This window comes from Anarrhichthys ocellatus, unplaced genomic scaffold, assembly GCF_004355925.1.
Source record: "Anarrhichthys ocellatus isolate YVR2014 unplaced genomic scaffold, GSC_Weel_1.0 scaffold79, whole genome shotgun sequence".
Taxonomy (NCBI): Eukaryota; Metazoa; Chordata; class Actinopteri; order Perciformes; family Anarhichadidae; genus Anarrhichthys; species Anarrhichthys ocellatus.
The window spans coordinates 568,194-581,375 of NW_022280109.1; the positions used below are offsets into that span (position 1 = coordinate 568,194).

Here is a 13,182-nt window from a genome sequence, read left to right on the forward strand (position 1 = left end):
AGCCAGCCCTAACTATAAACCTGAGCCAGCCCTAACTATAAACCTGAACCAGCCCTAACTATAAACCTGAGCCAGCCCTAACTATAAACCTGAGCCAGCCCTAACTATAAACCTGAGCCAGCCCTAACTATAAGAGTTATCGAAGAGGAAAGTCTTCAATCTTAAATGTGGTGAGTGTGTGTGTCCCCCGCACTGAAACTGGAAGCTGATTCCACAGGAGAGGAGCTTGGTAGCTGAAGGCTCTTGTCCCCATTCTACTTTTGGTGAATCAAGGAACCACAAGTAACCCTGCATTCTGGGAGCCTAGTGCTCTAGTGGGTACCACAGTTCTTTAAGATATGATGGCGCCAGACCACTGAGTGCTTTGTCAGCGAGGAGAAGGATTTTAAATTCTATTCTGGATTTCGCAGAGAGCCAGTGCAGAGAAACTAATTTGGTCTCTTTTGCTAGTCCTTGTCAGTTCTGCCACCTGTTGCTGTGCTGTGGCAGGTTCAAGGAAACCAACTCCCTTATGTGACGTCATCTGATTGCTCTTGAAATAATGCACAGCACCACTGTGGCTGCACAGAGATGGTGTTGACACTGACAGGAGACTCAACTGTTGCTACATCTGCCTACACTAGCCGCTTAACTGCTCATGCTTTACATTTTTATCTGTTACTGTAAACTGAATTCTCCATTTCAGGTTCTGACTTAACATAGCTATTTGGCTGCTGTAGACAAGATGTTAGACTTAGTGAAAAAAAAAACATAAACCCTGCCCCTGCAGAAGAATCTGGTCCTCTATTATAATTTGGAAGCACTACGTTATTACATTTGCAGAGAGCAGCAACTCTGTGTCCAATCCTGACTTATATGTAAATGACTTACAGTCTGTTCTTTGCGAAGGGCTTGATGTATGACATACTCAAAGATAGAAAAAGATAGAAGGTGTACTCGGTGACTCACCATGCAAGATGGAATAAGAGCCAATGAGAAACTCCAGGATTCACTGCAAAATACTGCATCAAAATGGGAATAAAATCACCTGAGAAAATAAACATCTGTGTCTTAATTGACCATGCAACATTAAACACAGCGTCCATCTAAAGCTGTAAATGTGTCAGTTCTCACTTTCCCGACAATTCCCCAATAACACCAGAGGTGCAGTAACAAGTTACATTTACTCCTTTACAGGTTCTTAAGTGTTTTGATTGTACTTTTCAGAGTAGTTTTAATAATAATAATAATAATAATACCACATCAAATTTATATAGCGCTTTTCAAAATACCCAAAGATGCTTTACAGGGCAAAAAAAGACAGGAGCAAACAAAACAAACAAACAGAACATTTTGGTTAAAAAAACGAATAACTGGAGAAGCTGTGCTGAATGGGTCATGTAAAGGAGGGTAGGGTGCAGGGGCTAGCAGGTGGAGGGTAGGGTGCAGGGGTTAGCAGGTGGAGGGTAGGGTGCAGGGGTTAGCAGGTGGAGGGTAGGGTGCAGGGGTTAGCAGGTGGAGGTAGGGTGCAGGGGTTAGCAGGTGGAGGGTAGGGTGCAGGGGCTAGCAGGTGGAGGGTAGGGTGCAGGGGTTAGCAGGTGGAGGCGAGTTTGAAGAGGTGGGTTTTGAGGGCTTGTTTGAATGTTGATAGGGAGGGAGCCTCACGGATGTGGATGGGGAGGGCGTTCCAGAGGGGAGGTGCAGCAGCTTAGAAGGCCCTGTCACCCCAGGTCCGGCGCTTGGTCCTGATGGTCTTCAGAGTGTTTGCACCGGCGGACCTGAGGCAACGGGTTGGGGCGTGGAGGGGGAGGAGGTCTGAAAGGTAGGGAGGGGCCAGGTTCTTTAGGGCTTTGTAGGTGGTGAGTAGTATTTTGAAGTCTGTTTTAATGCAGAATACTTTTTACTTCGACTCAAGTTGAGTTTTAGAGAAAAAAATCACTACTTTTACTCTTTTATATTTGGATACATCCACTGCGCTACTTTTATGTATTTATTATTTTAAGTATTCATGCACACACCATAAAGAGACTGGTGGTCTGCTAGTGCTCTTTTATCCTACCACAGCCACTCCACTATCTGATCATAGCAGAATAATGGCTGAAGCTACAGACGAGACAAAGCATCCTAGGTCTCACTTTTATCTTTTTCCACTGTTGGAATGTGGCTTTCCAGCAGCACTAGCAGTTTATATTAACAGACCACAGCGCAGACTGTAGCAAGCCTGGATGGGATCTGTGGCTGTCTGTTAGAGGAACTGGAAATATCTCAATTTGAAGGACACTGTAACATGTTGACACTCTTGATTTACTTGTTGACATAATAGACATGGTCCATGCGTATCTGATTCAATGAGTTATTTGCCAAATGTTAATATAATGACAACAAGCAAAGAATGTCATGTCTTTACGTATTGGTGTACTTTTAATATTAGTAGAATATTAATAATATTTACAATAATCTGGTGTTTCTGTAGCAGATCGGATTGGTTGATGATGATGTCACATTTCTTCACAAACTGACCATAAATACAGTTGTATGGTCACCACTTTACTTTTGTCTTTGGAAGACAAATTAGTGGAAAATAGACAGTAATTTGCAGGTATTTGTTCTTTAACTTACTAAGTTACTCGCTACTCTAGACATTCTTTTCCTGACAACGTAACAGTACTTGCTTACTTGCTACTCTACCCACCTCCGACTTAACATTCCTCCAGTGAAAGTAGCTGCTTTAGTTTTCGTTTGGAGTGAGAACCTGCAGACTTTCTGCCCTCCTGAAGTTAACACACAGGTTAGTACACAGGTTCATAATCATCACTTTACCTCAGCTAACAAGAAAGCTGATGAACTCCACATCCTCCCCGATGAGCCTCTGTGCAGCTCTGGTGACAGAAACACTCCCAGCTCTGGGGTTAGGTAATTTCATATTTTGTTAGTGTATAAATTGACAAATGATTAGTTAAACAGGAATTTAATTAAGCAAAAGATCTTGCTTCAGCCGGCGTTAATTGGGCCGAACAGCATCGCAGATTGACTGCCGGCGTACACACACTAAATTGTTGGCCCCTCTTGCTCGATAATTAGATGTGCTGATACCAAAGGGCCTATTTTGTTTTGATTCAGCAGACAGGGCTTGATTTTGTTTGGGGATGCTAAGTGACAAGTAACTGCCAGGAGACCACATGGTGAATTGGGCTTCTTCGCACGCCCTCTCCCATGTCTGACTGAGTGATTTTACTTGATGTGTGTGTGTGTGTGTGTGTGTGTGTGTGTGTGTGTGTGTGTGTGTGTGTGTGTGTGTGTGGGTTGGTGTGGCTCCGATAGTGGTGTGATTTTCAAGGGGACCACTATTGGGATGGCACCGCTGGAGGGGATGTGCAGCCTGGAAAACTCTGGAGGCATCAACGTGGTATGTGAGAATACAATCTATCATTTCCTCTCTGTGCTCTGTTCACTCATAGAGACTCACTCTTTCCCCTCAATATTTTCTCCCAGCTTGAATTCAACTTCTGTCGATTGTCTATGATTTTGTGTGTGCAGAATGTCCTTGAAAATATAGACTTCTGGTCTCCACTTCTTCATTTGGCATTAGCTTTATGTTTTTATTAGAACCGGTCGTGTTGATAAAGGTCAAAGGTGATGAAGCAGGGGTGAGAGGTTAAAGCTGCACTAATCAATACTCATTAGTATATTAACATTGGAAGGTGTCAAAGCCACAGAGAATTATAACCCCACCCTTCAGTTCCCTTCAACCCAACTCGGCCTCTTAGCTTCTTTTAGCTTGTTGTTTTGGTTTTAGAGCCAGAAACTGTACTGTTCTGGTTCAGTCCCACGGCTCTCATCCGTCTGGTTACCAGCAGCAGCATGCAGCTGTGTTCAGTTAAAAAGCTCTGATGAACCCACTGTACACTAGATTCCATTTTATTTCCATATATATACCAAAGTTTGACTAAATCTCTAGTGATCAGATAATTAGTATGCATAGGCAAATCAAAAAACCCTGAAACAACTTCAAACCTCGAGAGGAAAATATGCCCAAAACTAATCAGCCCATAAAGTAGTATTCAAATGATCACTTTGACAACACAGCAAACATTTGTCAGTTTTAAGTTTTCTCACCAGAAGAAATGAGCAGATTATCTCATATCTCATAAATACATTACTTTATTCTTGTAACACTATTACTGAAATAAAGACTTGACATAATCATATAAATTTACTTAAAATTATGAAAAGAAAAAACCCTACTATAACGTTACTCTTGAACTTAATGATAATAATCTAATGGACACCACTTAGGAAGATATTAAAACATAGCAGTCCTCTGGTCCTCACTGACCCCATCAAGAAAAAGACGCACGACGATGACAGCATTTGTATTGTTGTAATTAAGTATAAATATATATCAAAGTTGACATTCTTATGAGAATACTACCAGTGGAGATATATATGAGTTTGCAACTTCTCTTTTGTAAATCTGACTTATTGTAGTTGACTAAAATCTTTTGCAAACTGCAAACAATATGTTGCTACAAAAGCAAAGAAAAATATTGTGGCATCACAAGAAATTTGCAAATATGAAATTAATAAAGTTGTTTTTTGTACTTCGAGTGTTGCTGAAGTTTCGACCTCCTATGTATCAACATTTTTTAAATGTGCCAGTGGATTGTGTACAAAATGTTGAAAATAGCATAACACGAAACCCTAACCCGACACTATGTTGTATATTACCTTAAAACTTAAACACTTAAAGCTTAAAAATAAAATAACTGTTCCTGAAACTAACAAAACCTACATGCTCCTAAAGTAAGACTCACTCTACTATTTCAAGAATTTTCTAGAAGCAGTTAGCACTAATTAGCACGTTCTAAGCTAGTTTTTTAATGCTAGCAGAACATGCTAGAATTAAAGCTGATGAATACAAAAGTAATGAGTAAAAGGTTAATGCTAGGTGTTTAGTTAGTATCTAGTGAGGAGCTGTTACTTTCGGTGTGTATTTGAAAACGGCAGTTCTTCAAGGACGGATGCTGTTTCCTTCTGCAGGCGTCTTGTTTGGTGGAGGATTTAGACATTAGAATCCTGCCTTGTTGCCCGAAGCTTTAAAATATCCACTATGTCGTATCATCTAGCCTGTTTAACTGTATAGCTTCATACACGTGTGCAGTGGACTGAATGGATGCAGCCGGAGAGATCGATATCTTTTCCAATCTTGATTAGCTTCTAATGGGCTGTTAGCTCTCCTGTGTGCAGAGGTGGTCTGTAGAATCCAAATGTCCTGTGGCTCACCAGCACAGAACCAGCACAGACCTCACACACCTTACCTCTGCGGTTTGGACCCCAGAGCGTTACTAAATAGCATGTGAAGGAGTTCACTGCAGGATATCGGCATTTGCAGACAGTTAAGGCGTCCCCGTTTCATACAGTATGCATAATTCAGAAGCAGAGCTAAGAGTGAATGACAGCTGTCAGCGGATCAAAGAGGAGCTACATACATCTGAAGAATGTCTCTGCGGCTGTGTGTTCATGCAGCTCTGCTCTTGTGAGTTTGACCTTTTTACCTTTGGAACTAGGACATGGTGGCTGTTTCTCACTTCTACAGGCGTTTAGCTCCAGCTTTACATCGTGTAGCCACTTCAAACACGTGGACTCATTTTGTGCTTTACTCGTTGGGGCCCATGGGAGCCTAAATGATTCTACACTGAAAGAAAGTTTGTATCAAGTCAAGAAAGTAAAATTTAAAAATCAATATGAAAACACAAAGAAACAACAGATAACACAAGAGTGTCCCTCCAGGTTCACTCTGAGGCAATTATTATAGTAATTTTATAATTGCAAAAAAGTATTATAATAGTGTATGGCACATGCACTGAATGAATGACAATGTAAACTGAAATAAACTGTGTAAATGAATGTAGTTTCATACATCCTTTGCCATGGCTAACATGCAACTACATGCCGCATCCCAATTAATAAAATATCAATTAAAATGTATTTAATATTATTTATTTTGTTCCTTTTCCCCACTAATGTATGATGAATCTACCTATGTGTTGTTTGCAATTTTTTCTTTTGGTCAGTAGGAGGAATTTGACGTCTTAGATATGTCAATGTTTATTGTTGACAATACTGATGGAAAATCAATAAACAAGAATATTCGCATATTTGTCTTTACATTTGGAAAAATACGCTTTTTCCCAAAATCTCGACAAATATTCTTCTTGGCCTTTATGATTTCACTGTGTTGAGATTGCGCATCGTTCTAAATAGATCTATGCTTGATAAAGTTACCACAACTTAATTACTACTGACTAACTAATACATACGCTGGAGGAGGAAGCTCATAAATTGCCGGCACAAATGCTCTCGTATGAAGTATGTACCTAAAATCTGTATGTTTGCATTCATGCAGCCATCAGGGTCCACATGATGTTGTCAGTCCTATAAAGTGACCTCCCTCGATTTCACCCACAGGACCATTCGGAGCTGTCCATCGGCGCCGCGGCCACCATGGCCCACGAGATTGGCCACAATTTCGGCATGAGCCACGACCACGACGGCTGCTGTGTGGAGGCCACCGCCGAGCAGGGAGGCTGCGTGATGGCTGCCGCCACCGGGTGAGCCTCCAGCACTGCGTCAGCCTTCAGCAAAACCTGCTTCCACTCAGCTGCCACTGCTAACAGCTTGACATATGAAAGGAAAAAAACAACTTACATATTAATGTGGCTGCCTCGAGGACTTGACTTGTCACTATAGATATTTGATTTCTCTCAGATATCAAAGCACAAACTTTTGTTCTACTTTTTATGATCATCATAGATTTTGAATCACCAGTTTTCCCGTGTTGTCCTTTACATTAGCACATAAAAAAAATGGAATGAATGAAAACATTTCCCCGTAGTGAAAGCCTTTGTATGTTGTCCTACAATGTGTTTCAATAGAAACACAAGGAATTACTGTTACATCTCAGCGAAGCAAAGCAAGAAAAGAATAATCTATGGAATACATTCTTCAAATTTCGCTCCTTAAAAGTGAAAATGTCCCTTTCCAGGCACCCATTCCCACGGGTCTTCAGTCGCTGCAGCAAACGTGACCTGGACAGCTACTTCCAGAAGGGAGGGGGCATGTGTCTCTTCAACATGCCCAACATGAAGGACCTGGTAGGGGGCAAGAAGTGCGGTAACGGCTTCGTGGAGGATGGAGAAGAGTGTGATTGTGGAGAACCTGATGTGAGCAAATCTATTCATTGATAGTTGTCGGAACTACCCCAACCCCATAAAACTACCACGAGAAATCAAATGATTTCTAGTGATTTCTAGTGATCATACTATGTTTTTTTGTATGCTTTTGTCCATTTACTCCATACTGTGGTGATTTAGGTCTTTTAAAAAAATGTTCCACTCTCTTCAGTCCTTTCCATATGGTATGATTACATTACAGTCAGTTAGCAGACGCTTTTATCCAAAGCGACTTACAATTCAGATTCTATCACACCGTAGGCACACGGGAGCAATTTTGGGGTTAAGTGTCTTGCTCGAGGACACATCGACATGCGACTAGACGGCCCTGCTCTCCACTTAGCCACAGTCGCCACATGATGACATAGATACAGTTTTGAGGAACTTGTACTTAAGTATTTCCAGTTCATGAAACTTAATACTTCTACTCCCCTAACTTTCAGAGGGAAATATTGTACTTTTAGTTACGAGTTTCTCAGTATGTCACATAGTGAATGTGACGACAAGACTCCAGAAAGCTGCACACAGCCGCTGGCAGCAAATAGTTCCAACACTTAACTCCCTCTGAACAAGATATCCATCTTCTCTGTTCACCTGAAACCAGATGAATTATTGCTTTAATCTGTTGCCCCATTGAGAGTGACTTTACTTCACTCATATCAGCTCTAAATGTAAATAAGTACATAAGAGGTCTTGACCTTGGAAATAGTAGATCAATGACATAGTTTTCAAACTCCGTTTGCTGATGAAGACTGAGATGTGGTTGAAGCTCTGTAAAAAACTAGTATGTGGACCTTGATTTAAGATTATCGTGTTAGCCAAGTACAATCAAAAGGTTTATTTAAAGGTAAAGCTTCCTCTATAGACTCGCAGCATGATGGGAACTAGTGCCAAAACCTGGACCATGTTTATCCCAAATAGAAATAAGAAAAGGACAAAAAAAGAGTTTCAAAGCCCATGAAATAAGAGCTTCTCTTATATAATATACAGTATGTTAAGTATAACATTAAGTGAAAAATGATATGTTTATTTTCTGTTCATTTTCAAAAGTCACTGTCACAAACAGCTGAAAAAGCAGCTGTTTTTACTCTTTCACCTCAGGTTATACGTAATGTATAGCAGTGCCTCATCAATAATGTGCTCTGCGTTACCTTTGTACAACACAGCTGAAAGATGACTTAAAGTTTCCTCAAATCCAGATGGAGTGTTTTTACTCAATAAGCCCAGAGGTTAAGTAAACCCTACTTTGGTTCAAACAGCAGAGCACATTGAAAACAGAAGAAGCAAATTGTTCGCTGACAACAGCAGCGTCGCTGACGGGGCTGTTTGTTATGACTCCCACTCAAAGCAGAGCTGACAGTCGAGCTCAGGCTTCTGACAAGCCACCTGTTAGCATTGCAAATGAGACGAGCTACACAACGTAGCTTAATGGTCTCACCTTGTGATTTCCAAATGTATGATACACATGACATACATACTGGTGTGGAGATCCAGACTGAAAACTAGAGCCAATCCTCTTTCTCTGTTTTTCTTCTTAAAGGATGTCAGAATACACTCATGAACACTCGTGCAACTCACCTTTTAAAACCAAATCTTTTTCAACAACCATTAAGCTAGGAAGGCAAATTCTTTTATTTTGAAAATGTCAGCGTTGTCAGTAAAGTGGGTTTGTGGAAAGTCACAGAGAGACATTTCAAACTTCACACTACACAAAAGTCAGTGCTTTTCTTGTTGTAGTGTTCACCCGTGATCCCCTCTCTGTTCCCTCCTGCTGGCATGCTTTCTTTCTCTAAACTCCCACATTTCCTTTGAGTGGCTTGGCAGAGGGTGCCATGGCAACAGTAGATGGTTTCTTTATGGATGTGGTATGACACAAGAGCAGCAGCAGAATCATGTCTGCACATTCTTTCTTTCTTGCCAACATCTGCTGAAAGTGCAACTTGTCATTCAGCTGTCAAATGTCTGGAACTGCTACCCAGAAGTGTCAGATGATGATGGTGCTGCAGGGCATCTGAAAAGAATGTGTTTATTAGCATGTTTATTAATGACTTACTACATTTATAACAGCTGTCTTAATGTTTATGACCCTTTATTAATGACTTACTACATTTATAACAGCTGTCTTAATGTTTATTAGCATGTTTATTAATGACTTACTACATTTATAACAGCTGTCTTAATGTTTATTAGCATGTTTATTAATGACTTACTACATTTATAACAGCTGACTTAATATTTATTAGCATGTTTATTAATGACTTACTACATTTATAACAGCTGTCTTAATGTTTATGACCATTTATTAATGACTTACTACATTTATACTGCGGACTTGATGTTTATCCTTAATTCATTACTTACTAACAGTAATAACTGCTGACTTGATGTTTATTGTACTTAATTAATGTCTTATTAGCATTCAGAACTGCAAACCTGATTTTTATTAGCCCTTACTGAAGATGTACTAAGATTTACAACTGCTACCCAGATGGTTTATTACCCTGCATAATGACTAACATCTAAGACTTAACCTTTTTCACAACCCAAACACTCTTCTTATAAATGGTCTACAACCGATATAGGAAAATAATCGAACACTTTCAAACCATTACACACAAGCTATAAACCTTTGGCAAAGAGTGGCATATTAGTGGTACAGTGGTACTGTTTGATGTGTGATGTTGAAGAGGAGGTGAAGTAAGGTGGACTGGGATAGGGTGTGAGTGTGTGTAGCTTTAGGGAATTCTGCGTTTGATCTGATTTGACTTACTTGTGGTAACACACTTGTGGTGTGTGTGTGTGTGTGTGTGTGTGTGTGTGTGTGTGTGTGTGTGTGTGTGTGACAGGAATGCACCAATGATTGCTGCAATGCCAATAATTGCACCTTGAAGGAGGAGGCTCAGTGCGCCCATGGAGTGTGCTGCGAGGGCTGCAAAGTAAGAAACACATGCACACACACACACACGGCATCTCAGTATCATTAGTTCACTGTCAGTCAGCATGACAGTGTGTTGACATACTGTACCCACAGCTTGTGTCAGCTCCCATGACAGCAGGGCTCACACCTACACTTTTCGTCTGTGCTCTCATCTCACTGTACCAATGCAAATCCTGACATCCATTGTAATAGCAACTCCTACTGAGCATTAACCTGACAGAGGAGGCAAAATGCTGAAGATGGAATTAACTTCTGCGCTGTCTGCAGAAGAGGAGTTGCTCTTCCTCTCAGTCTGCATTGCAATATTGTTTATCAATACACACATTTGTTCCTGTTATTGTACACGCTGTTTATGGAATATATTCATATTTTTATACCTATTCCATACTATTATGTTCTAGCATATTTTTACATCTTGTGTACTTTTCTCATTTTCTACTGGCACAGCTTCTATTTTATTATTATATGACGTAACATATTAATACTTTTAATGTTTTATTCCATTTATTTTACTCAGCTTCTTAATGCCTGTTTTGATTCCTTTCAAAATTCCCCTTAAAGCTGCACAGGTGAATGTTATTCTATACACACATAGAATGACTGTGAGTAATGTGAAAGGTGTAGGTCAGAGTGGAACTCTAAGGAGATCTTTTATCTGTTAAGCTGCTCTCAGGCAGCTGTTCTCTGATAAAGCCACTGCACTCTATCTGCTCTGCAGCAAACAGCAGACACAGTTAGAGACCAGCCGGTGAACATAGTGGAGCGTTTAGCAGCTAAAGAGACACATATTTTACTCAGGAATTGATGGAGACCAAACCAGAGATACAAGAGAGAAAATATTGGACTTTTATTAATCAGATGGACAGAAATGCTCATAAATTCTAATGTTGCTTTGTGTCTGCTGGATGTGGGATCAGTCAATTATGTCAGATGTTGTGCTGTCAGTCTGATTTGCTACCATCAAGTGGTCAAAAGCTTTAAGTTGGTTTAAGTTTAGTAAAAGCATTTGTACACTGTACAATATAACAATATTATATATGTTTCTTGCTCTGCTGTCTCCAAAAACATGCATAAATGAGCAAATGGGCTCTTATGACCCTTTTCCTCCCATTAGTGTAGAACAGACTTTGTATCTTAATTTTATTTAGTATAAAGATTCCAGCCAGTAATCCTGTCCGTCTTGTGCCCTCCCCTCTCTCTGCTTGTTCCCTGTCTCTGCCAGTTGAAGCAGGCGGGTACCATGTGCCGGGGGCCAGCAGGGGCGTGTGACCTGCCAGAGTACTGCACCGGGGCCTCACCTTACTGTCCCGCCAACGTCTACCTGCTGGACGGCTCCTCCTGTCAGTACGGAGTGGCCTACTGCTACAACGGCATGTGCCTCACCCACGAGCAGCAGTGCCTGCAGCTCTGGGACTACGGTAATGAGAAGCCCATTCCCACGCAATGCAGCCCATACACGTAACCCATTCAGTCAGTATGACAGAGACATACACGCCCTCAGACCAGTGTTAAGCCTTTGTTTAGACACAGGTTTAACACTCAGTGCTTTTATCATTTCAATCAGTATTGGTGTAAAAGTGCTTCAAACAACAGAGACAGATTTGAATGCAGTTGTGCTGAAGTGTTGGTCAGAGTTTATTACTGCAGTGAACAACGTGAGCTGGCAGCGGTTTGTCATCAAAGCTACACGCATTTGTTCTTTTTCCCTCTGACAGAGTTTGTGCAGCAGCAAAATAGATAAAAGCCACACATTGACTTGTGCATCGACACACTTAACTGTTCTGCTTTATTATTATTACTATTATTATTTTCACAAAGATTAAAAACAAGGCATTTTATTGGGAGAGTTACAGTGCTACTGCTAGGAGAACGTGTTGTAAGTCATAACTTTGATAAAGGTGTAATTTGACAGAGGATACGTTTAGTTATTAATTCTTTTTTAAATTAATAATCAACAAAATATAAATTAGATTAATAATTTTATTCTCAAAATATTCTTTTTTCAACTTTGTTTATGAGATCTGCGATTTCTCCCCCCTGCTCTCAAATGGCTTCGGTCCTACCTCACGAACAGATCACACTTCATCTTCCTACAGAACCACTTCTCTGTCACCTCCCCAGGCTCACAACCTTGCCATGATCCGTGACGCCACCCTCTCCCTCGAGTCCCATATCCGCCAAATCGTCAAATCCTCCTTCTGTCACCTTCGCAATATTGCTAAGAACTGCCCTCTCTCGCACGGCCTGTGACACTCATACACTGATCCACACCTTCATTTCCTCCCGTCTCGACTAATGCACTCACGAATCCTTCACATCCAGGGGGCTGATGGGATATGTTGTGTTTCCAGGAGCCCGACCGGCCCATGATGCCTGCTTTGAAGATGTCAATGCAGCGGGGAATGCCTTTGGGAACTGTGGGAAAGATGAGCATGGCAACTACATGAAGTGTGAGAAAAGGTAAGAGATGCTGCCGGTGAAACTGACACATCAAAACACTCATAATAAACATTGTGCTATATATAATACAGTATGAGTAGTCTATACTTTTTGTTGTAGTAGATACAATGTAGAAGATTCTTGACATAATTCTTCGCAAATTTCTGTCACATGAATATCTTTAAATTTAAATTTTCATGAACAAAATCTCTAAAACTTAAACTAGACAATGTGACACTGAATGTCTCCTCTAAAAGCTGATACAGATAGTGCATTATACAGACTGTGGCCTTGTCTCACTACAGACTCTCTGTATGGAAGTCCATTTGTGCCGGGAACAGGGAAAATGTATGACATTTTAAAATTGAAAAAAAATATAAAAAACTGACATTTTGAGGTGTCACGTCACTTTTTAATTATACCTTTTGAATTTTTAACATTTCATCTATGAGATTTGTTTAGCATAAATGGGTTTCTATCATAGACGTAGTCATAGTGACGTCACCCATTGGTTTATGGACTGCCGTTTTGAAGCCTGGAGTTCGGCGATTTGAAACTAGAGATTGAGACCATAAACTCATGTTTACAATGTTT

At 40.5% G+C, this 13,182-nt stretch overlaps 1 protein-coding gene across 1 annotated transcript in view; it reads left to right on the top strand.

The window, feature by feature from the left end:
- adam19a (ADAM metallopeptidase domain 19a) overlaps nucleotides 1-13,182 on the top strand; it is a 167,843-nt gene that overhangs the window by 124,434 nt on the left and 30,227 nt on the right. Inside the window, exons 10-15 of the mRNA XM_031874263.1 lie at nucleotides 3,301-3,385; nucleotides 6,448-6,590; nucleotides 7,025-7,202; nucleotides 10,058-10,147; nucleotides 11,372-11,567; nucleotides 12,501-12,609. Coding sequence (XP_031730123.1) covers nucleotides 3,301-3,385; nucleotides 6,448-6,590; nucleotides 7,025-7,202; nucleotides 10,058-10,147; nucleotides 11,372-11,567; nucleotides 12,501-12,609 — 801 coding nt within the window. The remainder of the gene's footprint in view (nucleotides 1-3,300; nucleotides 3,386-6,447; nucleotides 6,591-7,024; nucleotides 7,203-10,057; nucleotides 10,148-11,371; nucleotides 11,568-12,500; nucleotides 12,610-13,182) is intronic.